Here is a 26456-nt window from a genome sequence, read left to right on the forward strand (position 1 = left end):
TGAGAAGAGGCACAAGAGCTGCTTCCTAGACCTTATGAAGTGTAACACCCAGCGATATCTGTTTTGATACGAAGCCTCCAATCACATTTCATGGTATTACAGATTAATAAAACAACTCCTTCGGTAAGTCTCTTAAAAGTCATTGCTAAGTGAGCTCGAGTGTTGTATAACGCTTGAAAAGTCCTTCTACCTTCTATAAGTTTAGGGATATTTATTTAAACAGTGTAACTGTAGGGCACAGCCCAGACAAGTACTGCTTTTTGCTAAGTGATTGTCACTGCTATCCCAGAGTTGAATCTGGGGCTTTTGACAGAAAAAGACCTCCTATCTTTTGCTGCATTATTGAAATACTTCAGATATTTGGCCAAAACACAGAAGTGACACACTACAGAAACATTCACAGCTGCAGGAGCAATGAAACCACTCCAACACTTTCATTAGACTGACCTTTTCTCAGGAGAAGCTACAAGAGGTTTACAATTGATCACCTTTCTACACAGCATTCAGCATATTCTGATAACAAAAACAGAGCGACTGGAGATCAGGTTCTCAGGCTGCTGAAAGCCATGGCTTACCTGGCTCCACTTCATGCCATCCACTTGACTGGCTGCCACTTCCTGGAGAGCGCCCTTGGCTTGTATAAAACGGCTCCTCACCAGGACTGTCCATCTCATCCTCCACAGACTTGAGACGTTTTGTGGAGCTGAGAAAGTAAAAACACGTAAGAATGTATGGAAAGGAACAAAGACACTTTTGTTGAGACATTCCTCGCTAGCCCTGCTCGGGACTAACTTGGTTATGGACACTACAACACATTCAGGGCCCTGAGAAGGGGAAGGTGAGTCCTGCACAGCCATCCTGCCCACTCAGCCTCTCAGCATCCGCTTCTTGTTTCTGATGTGCTTCGTCGCCAATGACTAAGCTTCAGTGAGATACAAAACAAGCTCTCACAGAGTCCCGACTGAAGCACTAAGCACACATAAGTGTAGCTAAAAGATAGTTTAACATTCAGGCTTTTACAGATCACAAAGTAGGACATTTTTCGTAAGGCACAGAGGTCAATAAAAAGGCAAGAATTTAATTTGTATGGCGTGATTTTTGCAATTTGAATGAGTACAGTAATGACACACAAGACTTATTTTAACTGTCATATTTTTTTCCACAGGTTATTCTGAAAGACAAATTATCAGTTCAAACTTATATTTTCCATCTTTTAACTGCAGCCATTAAATTAACCCAGCTTTCAGTCCTGTAAAAAGAAACGTAGGAAGTGAATGATGGAGGAATCCATTCTTGGTTCAAATGTTCAGATTATGCTACAAGTATAAGTGTTTTACTCTGTAACTGAACGGCATCAAGCATAAAAAGGCCCCAACAGGTCTCTCTGGCCAGTGTCAGTACTAAAGCACTCCCTTGTGATGCCCTACACCTCCCTCACCAAAGGCTCAGGAGACAGAAGAGCCCTTTCAGTGGTCTCTGGTGGCCATTGGCTCAGACTCCAGTAGTTCTGCAGGGAGAGGAACCCAAAGCCAAAGACACTCAGCTTGGCTCTGTGTTCTGTAATGAGTTGCACAGACTGCGTGGGGACGTTACCGAGAATTTCTCTTCTAAGTACTTTTCCAAGGCTGGGTCAGCTCACTTTTTTTCCCCAAATCTGTATTCTATTAAGACTTAAAGCGTTCAAGAACAGGCTCCTCTGTGTAGCGGGAACATATTTAACAGCCATAAAATATTCCACTGCAGTTTGTATTGGTTCGAAGCTCGCAGCCTCTCCGCAGCTCCCCACCCGAAGGCCTGCACAGGTAGGAGCTGGCGGGTATGCAAAATCAGTTTGTGAGAAACAGGAAGAATAAGTCTTGTGGTATGTGCGGAATGCAGGTTTGGCCGTTCCTTAATTTAGAGAATTGTTATGTGTCAATAGGGGAAATTGTGTGCATACAATATAATTACTGCCTGATCATTCTGCTGAGTCTGTGTATTTAAGGAATACTTTTTTTTCCTGACTGGGAACAGCCTAATGAGAGGAAAACAAACATATTACCAAGTTATTAACTACCCATGCTGTTTATAATTAGCTCCTTATCAGTGGTAGCTATTTGCAGAAGAACAGAAGAGCAACAACTGAGATCTTAAGTAACATTAATAACCTCACTTTTTTGCTTCTGGAGTCCCAAGTAAATTCTACCTGAGAACGGTGCTAATGATGAGCACTGTAGGCTATGGAGTTTTACACACAAAAAAGAAAGAGCACAAAGTTTTTAATTGATGTGTATTGGGAATTGTAGTCGCCAAGCTCCATAACGTGCACACTAAGTGCAAGATCTAGAATATTCCTCCAGTCACTGTAAACTGGGAGAAGATCTTGCGAAGAGCTTGTCTTTAAAGTTGTTGTTTGGTTGGTTTTAATGAAAACCAACTATATTCAAACTGTAGAGACTTTCTACACAGGTACTTGCTCGCTGCAAAGCTGGTGGCACTGCAGACTGAGACAAAAATGTAAGAGAAGCCTGGGCTGAAGTCAGATTTTCTTGTCATGTCTTTGAAATGAGTGATCTCTTTTGGCTGTGGGGGGAAGAAAAAAACCAATCTGGTTTCTTAATAGTGTTCAAGACTACTAGAGTGACTGGGCTTGTTTATAAATCTAATCTCATGGATGGTTAAAGGGGAAAAGTCAAAAAGTATCTTTGTTTGATAGTTGGCGTCTAAGCCAAAATCAAAATCTGACTGGGTAGTCATCTGCATTAATAATACCGGTTTCCAGTGACTGATTCACAAATTTCTAAATGCTGTATGAAAATTAAAATGCATTATAGGCCAAGGTCCTAAAACAATGTTAGTCTCACAGATAACACTTTATCTGCATACAAATCTATCTTAAGTCTTTTCTTTCCTGCTAGGACAAAGCCGCACATCTCGCTATGCTCCAACTTCTCTTCCGCCACAAGTGAAACTCCAGCAGTTGCAGTGGAACTCCTCCCAGTACACTGAGATACAAGCCAGAAGTTATACGAGTCAATGCAGCAGTTTTTTCTTCAAGCTTGTACTTATAAAAGGAACTTTAACAGCAATCCAGTTGAGCCTTCAGCTCTGTGAGTCTGAAACAGCTCCAGATTTTGAGGCACCCGAACAGCTTGTCAAAGGATTTAATGGTTACTTTCCCAGATGAGTAATGATGCTGGCCTGGGTTTCCAGGTAACCTGGTAGTAGGCAGAGATTAAATTACCTGGTAGAGGATGTGCTAGGTAAAGACCTCCTCATTGCTCCTGGGCTCATGCTGTAGTATGAAGAACTTTCCAAATCTGAGAGGGAGAAATTAGGGCCTGTTCCTGCAGCTATCGGTGCTGGGGAAACAAAAGAGATTGCAGTCAGTAAGTCATGTGAATAAGGCATGAATTGCACTTCAAAATCACTTTCTTCTTCCTCATGAGTGTGTTTAGTTTCACGATAAGAACAGGTGGGATGAGGAAATTAGGAAATGCTAATGGAAACTGGCACTGCAATCAAAAAGATGTAAATTTTATCAAGAATACAATATTCCATAACATAGATTCTTTCTTGCATTCCTCCTTTTTTAAAACGAAGCGATTATGGCAAGGCTTTCTTTAAGTACTGCTTTTCTACTAATATAATTCTAACATTTAATGAAACCTGTTGCTTTTGCTTTTAGGACAACATTGCATCTATTGGCATAGTTACAAATAGGCTGCATCATCCCTGTAGTGTGCTTGGCATAATCTATAAGCAGTATAGGCAGGGAAATACACAGCACCTCAGGACCTTTGGTATGTACGTGATGTACATCCACAAGCACAGAGGTTACAAATGTTCCTTGGAGAAAGCACAAAAGCAAATGAGAAACCTGAGTTCTTTTCCGCCTGTGAACATCTGAGTTTTCTTCTGGCCTCTCGTCCGGCTAAATCAAAGCTAGAGATATATGACCTTCAAAGACTTTTCTCCAGCAGCTGGCTTCCACTGTTCACCTCTCATTACTTTATCCAGCACCTAAGTTTTACTGTAAAAGTTATGAATACCTTTCATTTCCCTGTCCTGAAGCCTTGGTTTTACATTAAAACATAATGAATTCCTATACACCCTGAAGTTTGCAGGCACAAGCCTATGAACTCTGGGAACAGAAAAGGAAGGGAGCAGTTTAATGTTCAAGTCAACAGATAATGCATTTCACAAAGAAATGCCACTGTACAGCAAATGGTACCACATCCACTGTGCAATTTACAGGACAATACAACTTTGGGAGCTGACAATTACAGATGATGATTTTCTCCCACATTTCAGACACATCTGAAAGAGGACGTACTGCACAATAAAACGCACAAGCTTGGCCTGGAATGTATTGTCTGAGAGCCCTGATTCACAGCAACAAAGGCGAAGCAGTCTCAATGCCACCCAAGGATGCTGAGCCAAGTTTAATCTTTGGTCTGAGAACCTGGCCCATTTTCAAACATGAAAAAATCTTTCACTCCGATGGGGCAGGAGTGAGGAAATGAAGACAGGATCATTCCTATCACCCAGCTAACATGTCTGGGCTGAAACACAGGCTGCTGGGAGTGCTGCCATTGACTGTAGTGGGGCCAGTATTTCACCCCAGGTCTTAAGGAGCTCACAATGTTAGATTTGACAGAGGAATAATGTAGCTTTGCAGCTGCCTCATCATCCCCACAAGACAATTAGTTGTTGTTTGGCAAGGATCTTTTAAGAACGTCATTGAGACAGAAAGGGAACAGCCTCGATAGCCATGGACTTAAAGCATGGGATGGAAAATACACAACGCCTTTAAAACTGGAGCAAATCTGGAATGATCATTAAAAGGAATTAAGTTGGGAAGTAATTTATGACAAGAACGTTCAAACCCTTTGTTATCTTCTCTTAGCTATCACACACTTCCTGCACACTGGGTATGTATGAAAGGGTGTGTTAACAGAAAGAAACTAACATTAAGCACAGTAAAATTAACTGTTTTTATCAATTTGTGCTTTCTGCAACAGTTTCCTGACAGCAGCTACAACAGGCTGTAAAACTGATGAATTTGCATGGAAAAAGAAACCGGTGTAAGTAATCTGTGTAAAAGGTAACACGGACATGGACTGCTATAATTCAGACACCCTGCAGATAGCAGACTGCTGCAGTGTGAGCAGTTATGGGTTAGAAAAATGACCACACTGCAGTCAGTCTGACTTGAATGGAAATCAATCATAAAGGTACTCTCTGCAGCATCTACGCCACAGTTTTCAGCAACTTCCTTGCCAAACAGATTTGTGCTCTGTAAACCCTTTGCTGATCAATTCCTCTGCACCCTCTACCTACCAAAGCCTTACTTACAGGTTAAGCATACTATTTTCCAAATGGCAACATTAAAAGGCAAGCACTAAATTAAAGCACCATTTCTTTCTGAGGCACGATGAATTTCCTAAGCACTGCAAAATTTATGAAACAGTTTTATTCCAAACAGATACGGAAGAAAAACTGGTCTGTGAATAATGCTCCTCTTCTTTCTCTCCCTCCTGCCTCTGTTGATTGCTCCCTCCCCGAATCCTGGCCATTTCTGTTCCAAGCCCTGCATTGGCCCTATAGGAAAACGAAATGTATCTCCAGAGCAGGGGTGGGGTAGGAAGAACGCATTGCTAACACTGTGTAAACTTAGCACAAAGTAGAAAGGGCTAATCACACAGTCATTTCCGCTCGGGGTAGCAAACATTAAGGATGCTTTGTCACAGGCCAAACCACTCAAGAACCTGTTTGCAACCTGAGGGTTAAAGAACTAACCCAATCTCTAATATACACCAAGAGATCTAAGCAGCAGGGGTTAAAGTGCCTGGCTAGCCTACGGCAGTGGGTACCTACAACCCTTTGGCAGTCCTTACACAGGAGCCACTATCCTGCCACAACCAGCTCAAGGTCTCTGGCCCTAAAAGTGGTCTGGCAAACCTTGCATAGGTTCTGAACTCCTTTCTCCTGCCTTCCTGATGGGCACATATTTGATGCTTGTCTTTCAGCAAAGGGTATTCACACCTTTGCTCACAGTTACCATCACAAAACACAGCAATGTGCTGATGTGTAGAGCCCAGCCCGAGACTGTCAGGAAGAGGTTAATATTTTCAATCTGCATGGTGGAAGGTTGCTTCCTCTTCCTGGCTGGGTTGAAGCCCTGTGTGCCTTCTCCCTCTGCTTCAGCCTCCTCACACCTCCTGTGCTAGCCTTTGGCTGCAGGGAGCTCACTGCTTGGCATCTCCCTCCTCCATTCACCCTTGTGTTTTGCCCACAAGAGTGGCCAGGAGGCATCCAACCTGCTCCTAACAGCTTTCCACACTGCCTTGTGGACTGTCCACCTCACATGTGCCCAGAAAGCTGATGGGAAGGGAACACTTTCATCTATTCACAGGATTCCCCACTCTGGCGAGTAAGCAAAGGGATCAAAGTGATGCAAACTGTGGCCAAATTGTGCCTAAATTAAACCTCTTCATTGAAGAAGAAATGCTCTGCAGCAAAGTGACCTTCTGATAGCTCAGGAACATCTCCCAGACAGGAAAGGGTGTCAGAAACTGCAGTTGTGAGTCAAAACAATAGTCTCCACCTATGTGCAGGCATCACAATTTCATCTGACCCAGGGCCCTGACCTGGCAGGGGGTGACAAGGAAGGACCCCTCTTCCCCTACTACCCAGCGATGTCTGCAGGCTTTCTATGCAAACAAACTGATGCCAGCCACAGCTCCCATTTCAGCTGCTGGCAATTGTGCAGATGGGACACGTTTCGCTCCCTCTGAATGGAACAAGGAGGTATTTTGCCCAAAAGGAGGAGGAGGAGGAAGGAGGGTCCCTCTCCTGAGCACCAGCACTGTGCTACTGCCAGGGACACGGGGCAGCATCACTTACTCCCTCCGCTGCGAGCCTGTTAGCTCAGATCTTCACCCGGAATGGCAAGAAAAATAACAGAGAAATTAACAAAAATCCCTCTGCCTTAACCCAATTGGAATATTTGTTTTGAAAATTTTATTGAATTACAGAGCAGGAAACCCACTAAATAAAAGCAGCCAGGCTGGCATTTGTCTTCCTTGGAATCCAGCGCTCGTTTTTAGTCATGTTAATATTAGGTTTCTCTCTTTTCCATTTTTATGTATTTATTTTTACAAAGGGGCTGGGATGTGACTAGGATCATTACATGAGCAACGCTGCAGCGAAGTGATAATGTGTTTAAGGTTAAATGGGAGAAACATGACATTTGACTAATAAACTTTTTCCTGTGTTGTGACTCCATAAACAAAGGGAAACACACTGTGCTGCTGCTGCCGCCGAGGGGAAAGGGGAGCTGGGTGCTGGGCTCTTTTTCTTGCAAGGCTTTTGTTTCCTACACACTGTATCATTAGATTCAAAGAGGTTGTGGCGACTACAACAGATATGAAATGTGTGATGTTCATTTTAAAATTACAAGTACAGCCTGCTATTGACCATCTAATTATGCTGAGTTCCATTTATAAACACAGCAAACCACTAAGTTTATAGAGACTTTTTGTGCTGCTTTAATAGGATATTGATCGAGAGCAAGGTTTGAGTGGACTGCCATTGAATTGTGTAATGGCATACAAAAGGCAAGGTCACGGCAACTGTTCGCTCTATGCCTGCAGTCTATTTTTTATTATAATCTTTTTTTTTCCCCTTCCTCTCATACCCAGGCCCACACAGTATGTTTTGGATTGCAGTGCTTTGCTAAGGAATATAGAGTATCTTTTTAAATGTTAATTTTCATGCTGCTGACTTTAACTACCTTCACTCCTGTAATGCTTAGTATAGCAGAAAACATACAGGCTGCTGTTTAGAGTGAGCTGTTTTATTACACCCCGGCTTCCACACACGTGCTCTGCGTGGAGGAGAGTGTCTTCTCCTCTCCTGGGTTATGAGAAGGCAGCAGTGTCCTCCCTGCCCCTTGCATCCACACCTTGCCATGTGCACCAAGCACTTTCTAGGGTGCCCAGAGAAGCTGTGGCTGCCCCATCCCTGGCAGTGTTCAAGGCCAGGTTGGACACAGGGGCTTGGAGCAAGCTGCTCCAGTGGAAGGTGTCCCTGCCCGTGGCAGGGGTTGGAGCTGGATGAGTTTTAAGGTCCCTTCCAATACAAACCAGGCTGGGATTCTATGATTCTATGACTTGCCCTGCAGTTTGTTTTGGCTCTACCTGGCCACTGGATGAAGGGCAGGAGGAAGCTGTTTTGCCTCTGTCACATCCACACTCCATGCCTGGAGTAGCAGCCATTACTTTCATGTCTAGCACTTGTCTGCCTACCTCATGGCAAGGAGAGCTTCAGACCCTGTATCCCTTGCTAAAGCTGCCGCTAACCAAGCCTGGCACCAAGCAGCACTGGCGTTGCAGGATCCCAAGCTTTCCAGAATGCCTTGGCCACAAAAGCACCTCTTACCTGTGGAATTAGTGCAGCTGTCTCAGGCATAACTAACTGGACCATTTCTGTGTTTATATAGGAGCAGTAACTGCACGTATACTTGTGTGCTTGTGGTTTCGCTGGCTCATTAGAAGGATTGAAAGTCACCTCACTTGCTCCGTGCAGCTCCTTCTTGCACACAGCTATCATCTTAAAACTCAAAGCGTGGCACTTCCAGTCCAGGGCGCAGTCAGAATTCCCTTGTTTATCAGCATGAGGAATGATGTAATTTTGACAAATAACACAGCACAAAACAAATATGTTTGATTTGGCTCTAGTGAACGTTCATAAATCCTAAATCTTTCTTCACATCCTGGGCAGTGCAGTTTATCTGGCTGCTTGAAGGACCTCCAAGGGAGGAGATCTTCCCAGCAGCTCGCTGCACCAAGAGCACATGGTGCAGACTCAAAGCCAAGAGGGGAACAGCCTTCCCCATGCCTCTCTCCCTGCTCCCAGCCTCTGCGGGACTGTATGTAGACTTGGTGGTGGCTTAGCACCAGCCACCCCTCTGCCGGCACCTTTTGCAGAGGGTACTTTCCAGTGCCCTGCAGATAGCTGCACACAGTCAGTGGAATATTTTCCTAACAAGGGGAGGGAGGGAGAAGGCTTTGCTTGGCCAACAGCTCGCTGAGAGTCTGCAAAACCTGTTCATCTCCAATGCTTCAGCTTTCGAGCCTTTTGTTGTCAGCCCAAAGCTCTCTAGAGCTGGAAGAATGAAGTCTCTGCTATCTGAGACAAGGACGTGTAATGACAGGACAAGGGGGAATGGCTTTAACCTGCCAGAGGGGAGACTGAGATGAGCTCTTAGGCAGAAGCTCTTCCCTGTGAGGGTGCTGAGGCGCTGGCACAGGGTGCCCAGAGAAGCTGTGGCTGCCCCATCCCTGGCAGTGTTCAAGGCCAGGTTGGACACAGGGGCTTGGAGCAAGCTGCTCCAGTGGAAGGTGTCCCTGCCTGTGGCAGGGGTTGGAGCTGGGTGAGCTTTAAGGTCCCTTCCAATCCAAACCAGTTTGGGATTCTGTGACGGGGTCCCCCCAGTATCTGTGGTGACAGACAACACTTAGAAAGGAGCTCACACCCTTCACCTGCTAATAATGTAGAACTGACAGCATGGTCTGCAATATCCACATCAGGTGGTATAGAGAGGGGTCTATCTGTTTTTCAGATGGCATTTTATACTTTCTCTATTTTACTGTGCTCTGCAAGATTCAGTAGCTGCGTAGTGCTTCGAAAGTAAATCTGCATCTGCAGGACTGAAGAAAGCAAGTTTCTATTACCAAAGCAGTCTAGACTTGTTCAATAGCTCACAGAAACTGTGATGATCAGCACTGATGGGTAAGACAGATAATGGTAACAGCTGACCTTTCGCTTCATTAATTCATTCCCAAAGTTTGCATGATGGAAACAACGGCCTATTACTTGGACTCCTTGTCATGTGGACCTCTGGGAACCTCACTAGAGAAATGTGGCGCATAACTGCTACCAACAATATTTTATAGGAATAATCTCAGGTAACAGCAGCCACAGACCAGTTAAAACTGTGGGAAATCACTTGTTTCTATCATTGAATCATATAGTTGAAAATGTCTCTGTTCCTTGCAGGAGGTTGGACTAGATGAGCTTTGAAGGTCCCTTCCAACCCAACTATTCTACATGTCTATGATCATATTATCAAAAGCAAGCATGGGAAGGAAAATGACAGTGGGCATACACAAAGCTGACCTCTTTGTAAAGCAAACACAGAGCACACTCAGGAAGAGAGCAGAGATTGTATGTGAGGGACCACTGTGGATAGGCAGGCTTGTTCCTTCCCTAGCCATCGTGGCTTTGGAAGGGGCAACGAGTTTTGGAAAGTAAAACCAAGAAAATGGACTTAGGACATTTGATTATTTAAGCTACAGGCTGTTAATAGCTGCCAGTGAGTCTGGATGATGTTTGTTCTTAGGCTGAGCACCCCAGTGTGAAACTAACCCACAGACTGGTTTCAAATCAAGACACAGGGACACGTAGACAGCCCAACAAGGGTTATATTGAAAAGCGCACTCTTTAGAAGACCTTGCCTGCCAATTCAAGTAAATATGCAGCAACTACATTGTTGCTCTGTTATGTTAAATAATTCTCTGAATATGAGTAGGCGAATTCATACTGCCTTTGCTGGGAATTTGTTGCTAGACTCTACACTAAACATATCCTACTGGGTAGCCACGGTATGTCAGGCTGTGGGCTTCTCAGACCTCGTAAAGTAAACAAGGTTACAGCTGGTCAGTACATGTCTGGGGCATCTCCAAGGAAAATCCAGGGTGCTATCAAAAGCAGTGTAGCTAAATCAGTTGCTGGCACTCTTCCCTCTGAGTCAGTTCTGAAGTGATATCCCGATATGCTTTGGGGACACTATTTTTGGTAGAGGTGCTGGCTTGTAGACAGGATATAAAACTGAGGTCTTGACCTCCCAGGATTATTAAAAAGCCCGTGAAAAACAGTGCAAACACCCTGTGTCTGGAACAGATCAAAGCTGAATCTTTTTATTTTGCCCACCAACATCTTCCTTCTTATGTATGATAAAGTTCCTGTCCTGCTCCTCCTACGTGCAGGTGCCCCATCCTTGGAGGTGGTGCACTTCACTGGCAAGCAGAGGGAACTTTCAGACGCAGTTCCTGGTTTGCAAAACATGCTGAATGCTAGGATTTGTGATACATAATATTTTAGTTTAGGTACAATAAAGTATCATGGAAAACGAATAAGCATGAAACATGATGCTTCTCAGGTCAAAGCCAGACCCTGAGGGAGGCTGGGACTGGGGCTGGCTGTGAAGGCAGTTTCTGAGCAGCCTGTCCTGTGCGCACATGAAGCATGGCTGACAGAGTCCAGAGGCAGTTCTGTTTGTAGGGCTCCTACAGTGAAGATAAGATTGTGGTGAAGTGGGATGCCTTGCAGAGGGGGAGGGTGAATCCTTTGGGCTTCAAAAACGCGTTCAAAGACGGGCAGTAACTTGGTTTTGTCCACCACGCTGCAGGTACCAGCGAGTGTCCACAGTGCAGAGAGTTAGATGTCAAAGTCCCTATTTAAGCACTGCAGCAAGTGAACTGATTTGCAAATGTGCTGAGCACTCAGCACCTCCTCTTGACTTCTAAGTCCTCTTAACTTTGTCCTTCTCACAAAATTCCCACCAGTTGTCAGGGAAGAAAACTCAGGAGAAATGTCTGCCACAAACTTTTTCTCTCTCTGTCTCTCTCTCCCCCCAATGCACATAACTCTGACATTCATGTATCTCCCACTTGCCATGCTTTCTTAGTTCCAAATACAAAGCCAATTTCCTAGCTAGTGCAAGTCTTTCCAGAAGAGGAAATAAATCAGGAAAATCCTTACAGAAACTCTGTGTTCTGACTCAAAACCACAGCTTCTCTGCTAGGTTTGTGCCAGTTAAGATTCCAGCCCCAGAAAGCCTGAAACTACATGCTTAGAGCCAGTACACAAACAAATATTCCTTCTATCTAGGAGGAGAACCATTTTTACCACTGTCTGTGCTAAAGAGATTAGTTACAAACTCTTAGGTTTTAAAGGGGCATGTAGCTGAGTGGTTCACCTGGATTGGTGGTAAATGGTGACAATGTGATGTTACTGCATAACTGCACAGTAGGTGCAGAAAAGACCCCAAAAGGACTAGTTAGTACCTATGGCCCTAGTTTACTCTCTCCTTGGACTATCTGGATTATGCCATAGCAAAATACAATCAATGCACCTTTGATCAATGGAACAGGGTGGTGACAGGTACGCTTAATTCACTGTTGTTAGTGAGTATTGACAAGCCTGTAATGATCATGCTGCAGTGTGTCATTCATGTTGGGGGCATTAGCATTCTTTAAAGGTCAAAAACCAAATCCTTCTAGAGACAGAATTCCATAAAGTTAATGGAAAATGCAGGCCTTGCAAAGTCAAGATGTATGCCCGTGCACAACTGAGATTATCAGAGCTGAAGCTGGTTCAGACGTTGGCATTATGGACGAGCTCATCAATTTGCAGGTGTTCAAATGCATGTACCCACGGCATGGATGAACACCACTTGCAAAAGCAGCATAAGAAAACTGCCAGGCTTATGTGCACAGATCACGTCATTTCTAGAGGTCTGGTTAAAATACCTCTACCAAAATGCAACTCCTTGGGTCCTGCAAGGGATTTGGCAGCTGAGTGTGGGCATTTCTCTGCACTCTGGTACTGAGTCTGCCCATTTTCAGCTGGGTACCAGAGGAACTTATCAACTTACACATGCAAATTTGCAGAATTATTGTTATTATTTTTAATTTAATTTTTTAAATGATGCCATTTTATTTCCCCACATTAAAAGATGTGGCACATAAACACTATCCACCAGCAAGAAGCTGGGAGAAGACACTCTCAGTTTTCAAGATGCTCCAATTTCAAGATGCTCAAGATTCCAATAAGAATCAAAGACCAAAAACTGGGATCACAGAAACCACACAGACCAGCCCCAAAATGATACTTACTTTGTGAGACTCGTACTAGCTCAGTCACACTGAAAACACCTGATGTGACAAAACTGTCCTGGAAGCCCAAATGTCCTACAAAACAAACAGAGGGAGAGAACCTGGATTAGCTTTAAGCATTTAATGACAGTATTCTCAAATACTTTACTTTCATTTAGACTTAAAATGTGACATCTAATTTCCCACTTAGCAGTAATTATTGTTTATGTAGGTGGGTAACTAGTCATACAGCTATGTAGGCTGCTTTGTGGTTTCTATCTGGAGGTTAGGAAAGCTAACATGACACATCAGCAGGGAGATTTTTACATGTTAAAGCATCTCAACAGGAAATCTGAAACAAAAGAGGACTCTTTTAATAAACAGTTACCTTGGATGACCCCTAATGACTTCACAATTGAAATGAAAATACTGTACCTAGGAAACAGACAGGACAGCTAAGGTCCATAATCGTTTTAAACGTTATTCTCTAAAGAAACATCTGATCAGGATTATCTACCCTTTCATTCAAGCAAAACAAGATTTAAAGATGTACTCTTCATTTTTCTAAGGCTGCACTAGGGAAATCTTGAAATAGCAGCTGGTTAAAAAACATTAAATCAATGCCTTTCCCACAAACAGAAAATATTCTAACATCTAAAACTGGCTTTGGAAAAGAAAAACAAACCTCTGCATATGAAAAGTATTAACTTTGAGCTTTGCACTGTCTTTAGGTATCGGTATATGCTTCCATCCTCGCCTCCTTTGTGCAAGGAATGCCTCTACCTTCGGTATCAAAATGTTATTACACTTTACATAACAGCATTTCCCTACCACCATTGAATTTTCATGGGTATGATCCATTACAAAAGGAGCTGCAGCCCAGGGTTGTGTGGAGTGGGCCACAGCAGTTCATGCGCGATGTAGCTGGACTTCCATTAGAGGTCTGCAGTTAGTGGGCCAGGCTGACCTCCTGCTTTTGAAACCAGGGTCAAAGGAGAAATCTCAGGATAAAGGGATTATGGAAAGAACCCTAAAGTCCTACTTGTCCACCGGATAAGTGGCATACCTTTTTAGGTTGTCCTACTTAGAGTCACTGATTCCGGCGCACGCAAACATATATTACTGAATGTTTTGCAGGGCACCATCTGCTCCACTGTGAATTGTTTGTCAGATTCAGCATGACTTCCCTACGTTCTGTATATCCCACCATACCCCATCCTCATCCCAGCAATACCTGTGCCCCTTCTTCTACTGACCAGAGCAATAAGACTAACCCAAGCTGCACATTTGTTCTCCTGGTTTTATTTGGGGGTTATTTAAAGAAACCCCAACATATCCCATTGTTGTTTCTACCTGCAGAACGGGAAGTAAAAGGAATGCATTTCGTATTCCTTTTACTAGGAACATGACATGTCAGGGAGTATATCATGGAAAGGTTTGGGAGAGATCTGGAAGGAGGTCAGCCATGCATCTCCAGCCAAGATCTCCGTGAATTCTGCTCCCACACAGAAGAAGTTCCCTGTTTCTGCGAGGATCCTCCGGTGCCAGATGAACGCAGTCGCTAAGCTAACAGACTCGAGACAAGTTTCTACATCAGGCATGTTTTTATACTTCAGCAATAATGATGAGTTTTCAAACTGTGTATATGTATATCTTTGGGCATCCTTGTGTATGTGTGTATACATATGTATTATGTACACAAACATATAAATATACACAAATCTGTCATGCTCCAGCTGTAGATAAATGTACTATAAAATATTGAAATTGATGCTGAAATTCAACACAAACAAATTTCCTCAATCTGCAAACAAGGTTTTTATTTACATCAAGAGAATAAATTTTTTTCTACTTCAAATGAAAAAATGCTCCTACGAGCTTTTATTTTTCCTTATTTTCAACTTTGAAACAGCTCTCAGATAATTGGGAGTGCTTTTGCTTGATGGGCTTTGTATTTTACCATAATAAAGGTGATGACTACATCATTCTGCTTTTTAGAGATGGTTGCTGGCCATACACAATGTTTGTTCATTGACAATTTCCTGAGTATTTTTAATATGAAGATCTACTTTTCATATGCTGCAGCAGACCTGCCTATTGAATTAAATGATCTGTGAATTAAAAATAATTCTCTTAGGTCTTCACTGAAACCACTCATGTGCCTAAAATTAAGCATATGCTTAAGTGCCTCACTGGATCAGGGCCAGGATGCTTACTACTCCACAGAGCCCTTCGGAGGGAAGCCAGTCTATGCTATGTAACTTCTCACACTGTGCTCATCATGGCAGTATCTGAGCAACTTCCAGAAGTGCATTCAGCAGTGCTAGGAACATCTGCCACGTGTGGTTTACTCACAGAGCACCGTACTGGCTCTGCTCCCGTGTCCGCTTGCACCTGCATTACTCAGGCAGGTTCCTACTGCACTAAGAGGGAAGGTGAAATTCAAATACGGAAGTAAGAAACAAATCTCAGCTACGGTAGGACATTCGGCTGGTTTTGTAAAGGAAAGTCTACAGCCCTTTGTAATCATAGAGTCATAGAATCAACTGGGTTGGAAAAGATCTGTAAGAGCATAAAGTCCAACCATTCTCCAGCACTGCCAAGGCTACCACTAAACCATGTCACTGATGGGTTCATCTACATGGTTTGTGAACCCTTCCAGGGATGGTGATTCCACCACTGCCCTGGGCAGCCTGTTCCAGTGCCTGAGTACTGTTTAGGTGAAGAAATTGCTCCTAATATCCAATCTAAACCTCCCCCAGTGCACCTTGAGGCTGTTACCTTTTGTCCTATCATGTGTTACTTGGGAGAACAGACCAATCCACACCTCACTACAACCTCCTTGTAGTTGCAGAGAGTGACAATCATCCAATAAACCATGACAGTCACATGCCTAATTGCATTACCTTAACCTTACAAACACAGGTAAAACCAGAAATGAAAGTGCTGTAGAATGGTTTTAAAGACATTTTAGTTCTCAGGGTCCCACAGGGTATAAGAAGAGCTGGATAAGTTATCCTGAGCCTGCTAACTTTGTTACTCTTATTTTGCTGAGTATACTTGAAATGTCTGCTTCCTTCTGTAGGAACATTTCTATGCGTGTACATGTAATAGCAATCATTAAACAACAGCATACAACGAGAGTGATTAGGTTTTCATCCTTCAATACTGAAAATAAACATTTCACAAATGAAAGGTGGGTTTCACAACTCTCCCAATTTGTTATTTACTTATAAACATTAGGAAATCAGGGGCTTGTCTTGGCAATCATTAATAATATCTTGCTACCCATAAAAGCAATGCCCTTGGCTTAGGGTTGTATCTTGAACTCATTTTGATGCACAGCTGGTCTGTGAATTCCCAGTTCTGGAGAACCCCATGAAAGTTTAAAGGTTTGCATGGATGGTTCAGGCTGCACAATCCTAAGACTAGCTTTTGCTGAGCTGTGATAACAGTGCAACAAGAAAATGAGAGCAAAATGACAAAGAAGCTGGATATGTAAAAGAAGAATGACTGGGAAATAGCAGGATTGACAAAATATGTGAAGTAAACATTTTGTGCCTATTAACAGGGGTCAAAAGGCAAAAATATATCAATTTGGTTGTTCTACTTAACTCTGATTGAGAAAAAGATAGGTAAAGTCAAGCAAGTACATATGCAGGTGTTAGAAATAACAAGTTTCTTTACTGAAAAGACGGTTAAACATCTAGAAAGCTTGCAAAATTTACTTTTCAGACTGCAATTTACTGAAATCCATGCACTGTGCTACTTCTGCTACATATCCCAAAGACAAGACACTGGAATCGCTGTATGTGATGGGGTTATCTCTGAGCGCCAGTCACGTTTTGGTAGTAAAGCAGGTGTTCAAAATGAGGATGAGAGAATTTTTACTCACTTGATAAAAACTAACAGAGCTCATTTCTGGCTTCTGGGTATAAATTAAGTCACCTGCTAGCCAAGGCAGGCCCTGACTCAGCAAAGCAGCTGCAGCACGTGTTTAATTTTAATCACATGCTTGACTAAAGCACATGCTTATTTGCCCCGCTGGATAAAGACAGGCTGACAAAGTTAAGCAGGCATTTAAATGTATTGTTGAACCATTCCTTCAACCCATGTCTAGGTGCAGCTAGGAGCTAGCTCAGCATGCAAGGCCTCACTTTGGCTCACCAGGATGATCAGTTTTCCCCCATAGGGGAAAACCCCAGGCTAATAAGACCAAATTGAATAAAGCAGACCAAGATACTATTAAATCATATGTCATTACCCAATCACATATTTAGTGGAGTGTACAGACGCAATGCAACACTATCGTAACAAGTACCACATGAATAACATCTTTCTGTAACTTGATGACTTCTATAACTGGGGAGAAAATCCATAATGCAATTTCCATATTCTTTTAGATCCCAGTAAAGAAGCCTGAAGAAAAGGCTTGAATTGCAGGAGCCTAATTCTTATCTCAAAGAACTGTTAAACAAGTCTTTCTACACTGATCAAATAGAGTTTCACCTCATTTTCTCCTAATTTACACTGGCAGAGGAGAAATCAGGATTAGGACTTGTTGTCTAATGCTATTTGTTTTGAATTATTAAGCAAACATTCCTATTTCAATGAGTAAACGTGTACAAAGGCAACTAACCTTCGTCCTAAAATCTAGTTTACAGGGAGAGCATTGTCTGCTTTCCCAATTAATGCGGTAAAAAGGAGTCTCAGACGTTGAGCTACCAATCAAGAGCTCGTGTTGTAGCTTGAGAAAATCATGACTGATGCAATTACTTTTATGTAGAAAGTCTGAATATGGTCTATGGGTTAAAGTTCATGGGGTTATTGTTGCTTAATTGAATATCAGAAGATGTTTTCAAGGTGCTCAAGGTATTATTGTTATTTAATTAGCAGGCTTCCTTGTGTAAGCCAACAGTGTTATTTTTATTATAAAATAGCTAGATCGCACCATAAATATACAAGGTATTTTCGAAACGGAGATACAGCTGGTTTCCTGAAATCCAAGCTTAAATAACACCAGGAAAAGAGCTACTCCTTTGAAGATGGAAAAATCCAAATCCAGTTATTTCTGTTCCACTCCTGAGAGAGTGTGTATTAAGCTTTGGAGAACAGCTTTTTGGGAGACTCTGATTCCTTTTCAGTGTTTTGAAATGACACAAGTCCCCCAGACCAGCACTGCAGCCATTTCTAAAGCCTTTTTCATGTTCAGCATCCCACTATACATAGCCATCTTAAACCCTTAAAATAGTAATCATCAATTAGGGTCTCAAGCCTATTATCTTAACCAAATGCCTGCTTAAAAGAAAAGCCCTCTCTGCTCAAAGTGCAACTTCATTCCTTTTGGGTTTATCCTCTATCTAGATAATCCCATGTTTCACAAACGATGTGGAGCAATAATATCGATTGGAAAATTAATGTCTGTATCACATAGCACATGCAGGCCTTGAGAGAGGGGATGTTATCAGAGGGAACCTGGATCACCCCGAGGACTCCTAAAAGATTAGGGTTCTACGGCTGCACTGTGTGGGGAGGATGGGAGTGACAGAGTTAGTCCTAATCTGTGCTCTCCAGCAAAAAAGAAAGGATAGAATAAGCGTGCTTCAGTCAAGACCCTCATAACATTTACACTTTGCTTAACTGGAAGGTGAGTGTATTTAAATCTGTGAATGATAAACCTTTAATGGTAAATTAGACCACATTTTTTCATCCACGGCCTTTTTATAGAAGACTTAAGCAAGACATTATACATTAAAGGTGATACAGAAACCTCCCTCGTTCCCTGACAAATGCTCCCACTTCTATTTCGGTTTGCTATTTCCAATTTAATTTTAATGCCACGGCAATAGCTCACCTTGGACAAATTACACATTTGCTTATGAAATAACTGCTGGGCCACATGTCACACAGGCCGTTATACTCTCCACTCACCTACCTGCCTTTGGCTGAGGTTTTAAGAAGCACCAGAACTTTCTTTGTGGCCCATAGCAGGATGGATTAGACCGTCCAGGGCATGTCGTGTTAGTACAATAGAGGAACACTTTTAAGACTTTAAAGTCATGTAATACAATTCTAGGCTGGATCTTTCTTGTTAAAAAAAGTAGAATGGGAGTGATTGAAAGAGAAAAGGGCCAATATTTGACAACAGAAATCAGCATAACCTCCTAACAGCGGCAGTCATGGATGACTGCCCTTTGACCCGGGGAGATTATGTGGGATTTCAATGACAACAGCTGGAAGTGAGCATGTGAGAATAGAGAACACAGATCTGAGGCCTCCTACAAAAGACTGCACAATCCCTGCCCAGATCTGAGTGTTGATTAGAAATTGTTTCCTGCTCCTGGCTTAATAGAGTGTGATAATGAAAGTTTTTGTTAACCCTTCACAATATGCATCAGTAAATGATTTGCCTTTTTGGTTTTTAGCTGAAAAGTCTGTTCCAAGCAGGCAGTAAAACTGTGAAGGGCTGCTTGCTTTCACTGGTGCACTTCTGATACCAGAGGTCAAGTTCAGCTCCTTTTCCATATGGTCTGTATACCTTTGCTGGCCATTGGGAGTCAACATCTGAAGGTGCAGGGAGGTGGCTCCGAGAAAGGATTCTCACGCCTTCCCTAGGGAATCCACCCTACCTGCCTCAATGGGCGTTCTCCAAAGGTGAATCAGAACGCATGTAACATCTCACTGCACCCTGCCTTTCATACTCAGGGCATTTTAGAATCTCTACTAATAACAGCGCCTAATTATTATTTCAGTATGTGTCATATTGAGCTCCGTCGTTTTGGTTGCAAATTAATGAACGTGAACCAGAGAAAATCTGGTATCAGGCTGGCTGTGTCACCAAAGGATCCACAGCAGGTTCAGCTCTTAGGAGATTCAGCTCCTTTTGTATTTAAGTACAGAGATAGTGGAATTAATGGCAACTTATTACTGTTAATGAACTGATCATAGGTTGGAATCAATCATGGCAGGTTTTATCCAAGCGAGGGCACACAGACAGTTCCTTTCTCTTGAAGGTAAAGGTCTTCTTGAAACACTTAAAGCTCTTCAAGTTCAAGGTAAGCACCTTGTGCAAAGGAAAACCATTCAAAGATCTGAGATGTCTGGTGTGGTTTTTCATTGCTGATGACTCCTAACATTGCAGAGTGCTTTTCAGTGCTCACATGGGTGAGAAATCAGTTAGAGACAGTTTTTGATATAATGATAAAAATTTAGAATCTCTTTCTCTACCATAAACCCAATTTGATAAATAAACTGCATTAATACCGATAGGGGCCTATAGCTTGAAAAACAACAGATGTCTTAAATTAGCATATTTCTGTTTCAGGTCCTCAATCCAAACAGCAAATATTAAAGAAAAGAAGAAAAAATCATTATAAATGGTCATACTCATTTGGCAGCTTATAAAATAATGTGCCTCCTGAAAAGCTTTTCAAAGTAAATGAGATGAAATCTACCCTGGGATAATCATTCTGGAATATTTATGGCATCCAACAATAAAAAGAGTAATAAAAAGAAAAGCCTGCCTCCCTGAAAATAATAATATGAAGGAGTTATTTATCTTCATATTTTCCTATCAACCCCGGTTACAAGAGCAATGACAGCTGTGATCTCCAAGGTCTGCCGTGATATTGCCAGTTTGGCTTCACAGTTCAAAGCATGACTCAGTGTCCAAATGAGCCCAGAGAAACCACCCGGTTTCCCTGCTATTCCTGGGAATGCTGATGGCATGTGCTGCTGCAGGGTGCTCCCCCGGCTGCCAGCAATGGGCACCATCCCATCCACCCTTTTCCCCTTGCAAGGGAATGGAGGGGGAGATAGAAGAAGGTGGGTCCTGCTGTCCCTGTGCCTTACCCCCTGCAAGGCCTTTGTAAAATGCAACCCTAATGGCACGAGCTAGGCATTGCATTAACCTCAGGACCCCCCAGCGAGCTGAAAAACATCCTAAGGAGAATAATGTAAGGATAATTTCTTTCCAGCTGGTCATTTTTTGATGTCAGCATCGTATTTCTGGTACAGCCTGAAAACATTGATTTCTACAACTCGTTCATCTGGGGCCGATCGCACATGCTCCATCAACCGTCCTTGCTCCTCTTTGTACCTCATCAAGCATCAGCTGAAATTTGCCTCCTGATTTCTGACCGCTGACTTCTAGGAAGCTGCTGTTAGGTCTGGTGGGAGCTGATGCTGGGGCTGCATGCCATAAGCACGACACGGAGCTATGTTCTGGTCTTCACGCTGATGGAGCGTGCCTCATACATGCAGAGTTTACTTGGGTTTACACTAGTTCAAATTAGGATTTAGCTACAGCATTAGTGCCATCAATATTATTGTGTGAAGAACATCCGTGTGAAAATAAATGGAAGGATATTTAAAAACTGGTGTGGAATACTTTGGTATTCAGACTAATCACGGGCTGAAATAAGCACATTTGTTTCAAATCCTGTTTATAGCACTGCAGCCCCTCCCTCCTTTAAATCTTCCTCTTAACCATGGTGATGTTTATTGAATACCTGTCATTTCTCCAGCAGCATGTGCCAACAGCGGCTCACCAGTGCCAGGCTGCATGAAAACCCTTCTGTCTCCTATTCTCCAAGGGGCTCCCTTAGATCAACTACTCACCATACCCAATACACTGAAACCCATAAATTTGCAGATACTGCAGTCAAAATTCTTAACAGGGAAGTGCACCCATTTTGCCCAGTGTAGCATACTGAAATATCACATGGTGAGAAGCATTTCTCACCATGTGTAAACTGTCAATTTGATTTGAAATTAAAATTTTTGATTAACATGAGCATTTCTGAGCCTCCCGCTGGCAGCAGCCCTATTGCTGAAAAGTGACATGATTTGTGACACACAGGCTGTACAGAAGCCCCATGCCAGCAATTGTTAAACCCATTTTCATTCTGCTTTAATACGGTATGACACTCAGGAAAATAATTTTCATATTTAGGAGAAAGAGGGTAAAGGCTTAAGGGCCGAAGCCCTTTAGGGGTGTAAAGGAGGATTAGAGGCAGCACGAAGAAACGGCGCGGAGGTCTCCCCGTCTCACAAGTCATGTCTCTTTTCAGCAATAGGGACCATCTGCAGGAGGCTAAGAAAGGTCCATGGTGAAGCACAAAGCCTTCTTTTATAGCCAGTTGATATTTCAAACACAGCATGAGGTGCTTTCCACCTATGAATGCCGAGATGCTTGTGCACGGGGAAATGCTTGCAACTTCAGTAATTAAACCCCCTCATGCGGGAGGTAGGATTTTCTGGTTTCCACAGCGGTCTGTTCTTTTTCCATGTTTATCATTTCCCCAAAGGTATCAGCGCTCACTGGAGACACTAACGCTTATACGGTGAATTACTGATGAAAGAGGGAAGTTTTGTGACTGTTAAAGACTTGAATCTACCTCTCCATCAGGGTGGTGGAAAGATAAACAGCAAGCGAGTGAAGGCAGGAGACGGGACGCTTTTGTGGCGACAGATTTTCAGGCTGTGACACACATGCAGAAGACAAAAGTTCAGTGGGGATTTTTACACACGTAAGCCTGTGTCACTGCTGCAAGCTGCTGACTCAACTGTGTCACCTGCGTGTTTCTCAGAGAGGATCATTTTTTTTCCAGTAACATCATGTTCTGAGGAAGTTTATCATGAAACAAGTCTCATGAACAGTCATTCTGAGCAGCAGAACAGCTCTGATCAGTGTTGACATGCATCTGACTTTCCTTTGAGCTCCTAACGCTATTCATCACATTAAAACATTCAGCTCTGCTGGACTCTCCGCTCCTAGTCAACACAGAGTGATCTCTAATTGCCATAAGGCAGCAAGTTAAATGAAATGTAGTATTTTAAAACCAATTTTTAGATGGCGAAATGAAATACCAGGATGATTCAGATGCCCTGGAAGGATTCAGTCCTCACATAAAGCCGTGGGCTCGTTTATGTTCATAACAGTGCTGGAGAATTCGATCTGCATGAAAAACAGGGTCCTCAATAAAGCCAGGATATATAGTTATTAGAAGTCTGCAGGTTCTTTTAAATAAGTCTGAAGTTTAAATAAGCGTTGTGTGTAAATATCTAGTTTTAATTAGTGTATTGCCAAGGAATTATACAACTAGGCTCAGCAATGCTGTAATTATTTTGGGATCTATAAAACCCTTCCTTGGCTGGGGGTAGCTCTAAACGTAGCCCCCGAGGTTACTCTGCAGACAGCTTAGGGCTGAAGTGACGGAGTCTCAAGCCCTGTGGACACAGAGTTTGCGGGCTATGAAAAGGGTTGTTCGGTTGGTTTTGTGTAATTAGCATGTTAATTTATGGTCATAGGAATAATCCAGCTATTCAGAGCATGTGGCAGAATTCTCTAGAAAAGCCCAGCATCCAGGAGGAAGTGGTGGGGCCGGGGTCAGGCGAGGGTGGGCTGCTTTCCTGCCCCACTTTGCTGGGTGATATGGACACAAACCCTGGTGACTTCATCAGCTGTTTCCTCTCATCCTCCCTTCCTGGCACTCCTGTCCCTTCACAACAAGGCACTTTTAAAAGACTCTGGCTGGACACCAAGATAATGGAAGCTGTAGAAATATCTACTGAAGATTAGATAATATAAATGTGACGGGAAAATAAGGATGCTGGCCATGGAAGCCAAGACACAAGGATCAGCTAGCTCCACCTTTCCCCACAGGCTTTCCTCTCCCTTCACTGTTGCTTCTTACACCTCCTCTGCTGACACCACTGGTGAGCAAACTTTAATTCACAATAAACCCCATGCAAATAATGTTACTCTGTTTACCTGTTGCCCTTCCCATTGTACTGCCTGGAGTTTTCTCTCCAAAAGGCTGCTGATACAAAGTCTGTTCTTTGTATAGAACAATAATCTCTTAACTTTGATAAGTTTTAGTCCCAAGTAGACTGACTTCCACGAGTTTTACATGTCAGTTATCCTTGTGGCTGGGGAGGGAAGAGACTGCCCACTAAGTTAGACCATGACAACACATGCACAGTCTGTCTTTGACTGTCCACATCACAGCAGTCATGAAGTTCAATCAGGGCCACCCTCAGAGATCCCTGTATGAAAGATGAGGGGAATCTCATGAGCTTTTCTCCAGCAGGGTACCAAGGTACGTCTCTGGAATAAAGCTTTGATATACTGCTGGCAGAGAAGACAGAAAGGGATGGGTCTGGAAGCACGGTAATGCCTGTCTATGGACATGTCAAGTTGCACAAGATCTAGAGAACAAAACTTGGTGCTTATGGATGCTGATCAGGCCACTGCTGTCAAACCCCATGTGCCCAACAAGTCTGGGCTTACAACTCCTGTCCAGACAGCAGAGTGACACCCACTGCAGCATCACCCTCTCCACAGAGGCACTGCCTACCAAGGGCTGGGAACTGAAGGGGTTGTCATCATTGCCTGCTAGCAGAGAACAAAAGCACCTTGTCTGAGCACTGAACCTCTGAGGGGCCACCAAGGTCTGCATCAACTTCACCTGAATTACGTAGGACACCCCGGAGAAGAACAAAAGGGTGGAATGACGAGCAAAGGCACCAATGAGTCTCTACAAGGAACCTGTCACCCCCTCATCTTCTGACTGACCCCACTGGGAGCATGAAGATGCACACACAAAGAACTGCACCCTCCTAGAAGCAACACTGCATGACCCAGGCTTTCCTGCCCCACAGTCCATGCTCTGCCAGGTCTCTGCCTCCTGCAAGTGTAAAGGAGGAAGCCCCCCCGCCTTATCAACTGACTTCCCAAGGACTGATGCATATGAGGTTAGGCAGGCAACTACACCTACAGACAGCGGTGCAGAACACACAGTGTATTAGTGGATCATTCCCCCAGCCACTTCCCAAACAGCATAAATCCAGTGAGAAGAGACTGCTGGACAGAGAGTCTCTTTCTGTTTTATTCTAGGTTTGTGTTTTGTAGGGCAGGATGCCCTGTCTGCATTCCTTTACAGACTAAGAATGGACATTTATTAACAAGTACTCAGGCCGACAGCCCAAACCTCTAGACTCCTGGCCTGGGACTGTATGACAGAGAGGGCCAGTGACCCCCATTTGTGTTTACTGTACTTCTACAGACACATGTTGGTGTGATTGGGGCATTCACTTTCTCAGGTTCAGGCCAAGGTCAGGCCAGAACATGGACCGACTTTATGTTCTCTGTGAAATCTGCCCAAAGAGGGCCTCAGAGTTCACAAATTGTGAGTGTATTGTGAGGGATTCAAGATTAACAAAGTTAACAGAAGGGGCAGAGAGGGACCTTCTTAGTCCTTATCTAATTTCATCCCATGTGTGGCAGATATGGGTTTCCAGGGGAGGCGGAACTGAGATGACAGTGGTGGGATATCTCACTTCAAAAGGCTGCCTCCAGCAACTGAAGACACACTTCTGGTTTAAGGTGAGGACCTGAGATGAATCTGTTGCTAAAGGCTGGGTTGGTCAGCTAAGATTATGCAGTCCTCTTCCTATGGTAGAAAGCTTGGCTCTCTAGACCCTCTTATATGCCTCCAGAAATCAGTCTTGTCGGGCACTGTGCCATACACAGGGATGCAGAAATGTGGCAGTGGGGTGGACTCCCTATGTCAGATGTCTGATCCACATGTATTTAAGACAGTTTGAAGATACTGCAGTGGCCATGGCTCCGTATTTTGGACCACGCTTAGAAGCCTGGTTCACCTGCCCTGTGACAGCCATGGGGCTTGTTCTACAGCACTCTGCATGTAAATCATAGAATCATAGAATGGTTTGGGCTGGAAGGGACCTTAAGATCATCCAGTTCCAATCCCCTGCCATGGGCAGGGACTCCTCACACTAGACCAGGTTGCCCAAGGCTTTGTCCAGCCTGGCCTTGAACACTGCCAGAGATGGAGCATTCACCACTTCTTTGGGCAACCTGTTCCAGGGCCTCACCACCTTCACACCTTCCTTATCATGACTGACTTTACATGAAGACATGTTGCTGATGAGTGGCAGTCGAGCAAAAAGAATGTAAATGGAGAAGGAATTCCACTTAGAAGGACCTTCACTTTAAAGGAATTCAGGTAAAAAAGAAAGCCATCCATTATGGTTTTTAATGCATAAACATTAATTTCAGCTCCGTTTCTTCTTTGCCTGAATTAGTGAAATACAGAAATAAAGGGAGAAATAACGATGGACGGATTTTGGAAGCCTCAGAGTTCAACTGAGGATGGATGTGATCCCAACATTTCAGATTCTTATCTCCTCGTAATTGGAATAGCTGCCCCTATCGTCTGCAAAATTAGGCAAGGCATCCTGTGAGAATGGGCTCTTGTTCACAGCAGTTTAGTCCCCAGACACATGAAGAATGAAAACAAGAAATGGAACAGAACATTTTTACTTTTGAGTAATGGCTTCATTTGGGCAGTTTAGCACAGAACTTCACTGGAAGAGTTGGGGAGGAAGTTCTTGCTGCCAGTATGCCCATCCCTAGACACATTCTTGCACAGAGCACATAAACACTCCTCTAAAATGATAATTTATCTGAGAAAGTCCCATTTTGTAGAAGTCAAGAGAAAAACAGAA

The 26456-nt window shown here is 43.4% G+C and overlaps 1 protein-coding gene across 6 annotated transcripts in view; it reads right to left on the reverse strand.

The window, feature by feature from the left end:
• The window catches only part of NFIA (nuclear factor I A), a 258085-nt gene that overhangs the window by 79561 nt on the left and 152068 nt on the right, over positions 1 to 26456 (reverse strand). For all 6 annotated transcript variants that reach the window (XM_080623780.1, XM_080623779.1, XM_080623778.1 and 3 more), the window contains exons 4-6: positions 12945 to 13019; positions 3224 to 3341; positions 576 to 703 (exon numbers count right to left, since the gene is read on the reverse strand). In XM_080623780.1, coding sequence (XP_080479906.1) covers positions 576 to 703; positions 3224 to 3341; positions 12945 to 13019 — 321 coding nt within the window. The remainder of the gene's footprint in view (positions 1 to 575; positions 704 to 3223; positions 3342 to 12944; positions 13020 to 26456) is intronic.

Source organism: Psittacula echo, assembly GCF_963264785.1.
Source record: "Psittacula echo genome assembly, chromosome: 7".
NCBI classification, from domain to species: Eukaryota; Metazoa; Chordata; class Aves; order Psittaciformes; family Psittacidae; genus Psittacula; species Psittacula echo.